The 2,611-nt window shown below is 39.5% G+C and overlaps 1 protein-coding gene across 1 annotated transcript in view; it reads left to right on the top strand.

The window, feature by feature from the left end:
- The window catches only part of LOC110288795 (zinc finger protein 431-like), a 5,701-nt gene extending 3,835 nt beyond the window's left edge, over nt 1-1,866 (top strand). The window contains exons 2-3 of the mRNA XM_021155045.2: nt 1,464-1,585; nt 1,788-1,866. Of these exons, the coding sequence (XP_021010704.1) occupies nt 1,464-1,585; nt 1,788-1,857 (192 nt within the window). The 3' untranslated portion in view covers nt 1,858-1,866. The remainder of the gene's footprint in view (nt 1-1,463; nt 1,586-1,787) is intronic.
- Nucleotides 1,867-2,611: the final 745 nt, after the last annotated feature.

Genomic DNA, 2,611 nt, shown 5'->3' on the forward strand with positions numbered 1-2,611 from the left:
GTTAAGCATCTCTTTAGGTTAGGGAAGTTTTCTTCTGTGATTTTGTTGAAGAATTTTTCTGGCCTTCCATCCTGGGAATCCTCACCCTCTTCTATTCTTATTATTCTTAGGTTTGATCTTTTCATAATGTCACAAATTTCCTAAGTGTTTTGAGTTAGGAATGTTTTACATTTGGCATTTTCTTTAACCAATGCATCCATTTCTTCTATGGTATCTTGTATGCATGAGAGTCCCTCTTCCATCTCTTATATTCTGTTGGTGATGCTTGCATCTTTCATTCCTGGACTCTTTCTATCTCCATGGTTGCTTCTGTTTGCATATTGTTTATTGCTTCTATTTTAATTTTTCGGTCTTGAACCATTTTATTCATATCCTTTTCCTGTTTGATTGTATTTTCTTGCCGTTCTTTAATGGATTTGTTTCCTTTTTAAATTCTTCTACCTGCTTAATCATATTTTCCTGTATTGCTTTAAGGGAATCATTTATTTTCTTTCAAGGCCTCTATCATCTTCATGAGATGGGGTTTAAAATCATAGTCTTGCTCTTAAGGTGTAAGGATATCTGGGGCTTGCTGTAGTAGGAGAGCTGGGTTCTGATGGTACCATAATACATTGGCTTCTGTTGATTATGTTCTTGTGCTTGCCTTTAGCCGTCTGGTTTTCAGTGGTGTTGGCTAGCCTGGTTATCCGGGTTAGAGCAGGCCTCCTGGGATGTAGGTAGAGCCATGTGTCCAGGGTGTGAGTAGGCCTTCTGGGAGGCAGGCAGAGCCATAGGGTGAGGTTCAGTGCAGTGCACCAATCATCACTGCAGGTGTAGGTGCAGACCAGAAGGAGGATGGAGCTCTCATAGGGCAGGGCAGAGCCCATGACTAGTGGACTTGCTAGAGTTCCAGCAGGTGGGGGTGAGAGGATGTCCCATGTGTGTGTCTCAGGTTAGAATAGACCTCTTAGGAGGCAGGTGGTGTTGTGGGGTGGGGTGCAGTGTACCAATCCACGACTGCGGAGTCAGGTTTTAATGTAGGTACTGACTGTCCTGGAATTCATTGCACAGCCCATGCTCACATCCATGTTGATGAGGGACACCTGGTGCTGCCTCCTGAGTGCTGAGATCAAAGGCATGAGCCAATGTACCCAGATTACCCATCTTTTTTTGTGATTAGTAATTGTTCCTACAATTTCCCTGATGTGTGCTTAGTACTATTGATCTGTTTGCGTCTCTCTCTCTTTTTATGTCTTTTAGTTGGCATTTCTTTTGCAAGGCTATATCCTATTCAAAGAGCAAAGAAATGAGAGAGATGAACCTCATTTAATTTTCTTCTAAAATGTCATGGATTACATAAAACTTCTGCTTAGCAAATAAGTGGAGGATACATCAGAATTAAATGACAATATCGTCAATGAAGTATACATGTATTGTGTTGTCGTACTGTGCTTTCTTTCGTACACATGTATGGAATGTTTTAGAATGCAGTGACATATGAGGATGTGCATGTGAACTTTACTCGGGAAGAATGGGCTTTGCTGGATCCTTCCCAGAAGAGTCTCTATAAAGATGTGATACTGGAGACCTACAGGAACCTGACTGCTTAGATGACACAGTAAATTTTATTTCACTCTTTAAAATAAGGGCATGACTATTTCTTTGTTATTGATGCTTTTCTGTAAATTCAGTTGAGAGTGAAGAAGAGTAAGTGAATAAGCTAGTCATTGTTCTAAGGTTCACTGAAGATAGTAACTTAAAATTTTCCTAATTTCCAATAATATATCATACATTTTCTGGCACTATATTTTAGGCTACAATTGGGAAGACTGTAATATTGAAGAACATTGTCAAAGTTCCAGAAGACATGGAAGGTAATTTTCATGTGCAAGTTGGTATGGATATGCCTCTGATGACATTTCAGTGTGTTCTGGAAGGTTAAAAGGAAAGCATCAGTGTAAAAAGTACTGTTATAAGTATATTGGTGATTACTAAGTTCTCACAAAGCCATGTACCTCAATGTCAGGTATCTGATTTGTGTTTGTAAGGCTTTCTTTTAAGAAAGAAGCAATGCCTTAACAGATATCACCATTTGTACCACAGTCCCATTAAGGCTATGCTGAAGAACTGCCAGTCTGTTTAGTCTCATACTACTCAGATTGCAAAAGGTCAATCACACTGACTAGGTGATAAATAGATGTCCAAACTCTTATAATACCCAAAGAGTCCATAGTAAAGCTAGGTTTACTTATATGCTTGTAGTAGCATCACTAAGTTTAGTGAGAGGGGCAATTTATGAGAGTCAAGATTATTTTTGTGAGACAGGAAGTGGTGGCACACTCCTTTAATGCCAGCACTCGGGAGGCAGGTGGATTTCTGGGTTGGAGGCCAGCCTGGTCTATAGAATGAGTCCCAGAACAGCCAGGGCTATACAGAGAAACCCTGTCTCAAAAAACAAAAACACAAAAAACAAAAACAAAAAACAAAAACAAAACAAAACAAAAGATAAAAAAAGAAAGAATGCTATTGAGCAGAAATCTTAATCCCTTAATCCCAACCTACAGAGTGAGTTCCAGGACAGCCAAGGCTACACGGAGAAACCGTTTCTTGAAACACAGACACAAAAAAAAAA

Source organism: Mus caroli, unplaced genomic scaffold (genome assembly GCF_900094665.2).
Source record: "Mus caroli unplaced genomic scaffold, CAROLI_EIJ_v1.1 scaffold_13148_1, whole genome shotgun sequence".
Lineage (NCBI taxonomy): Eukaryota > Metazoa > Chordata > Mammalia > Rodentia > Muridae > Mus > Mus caroli.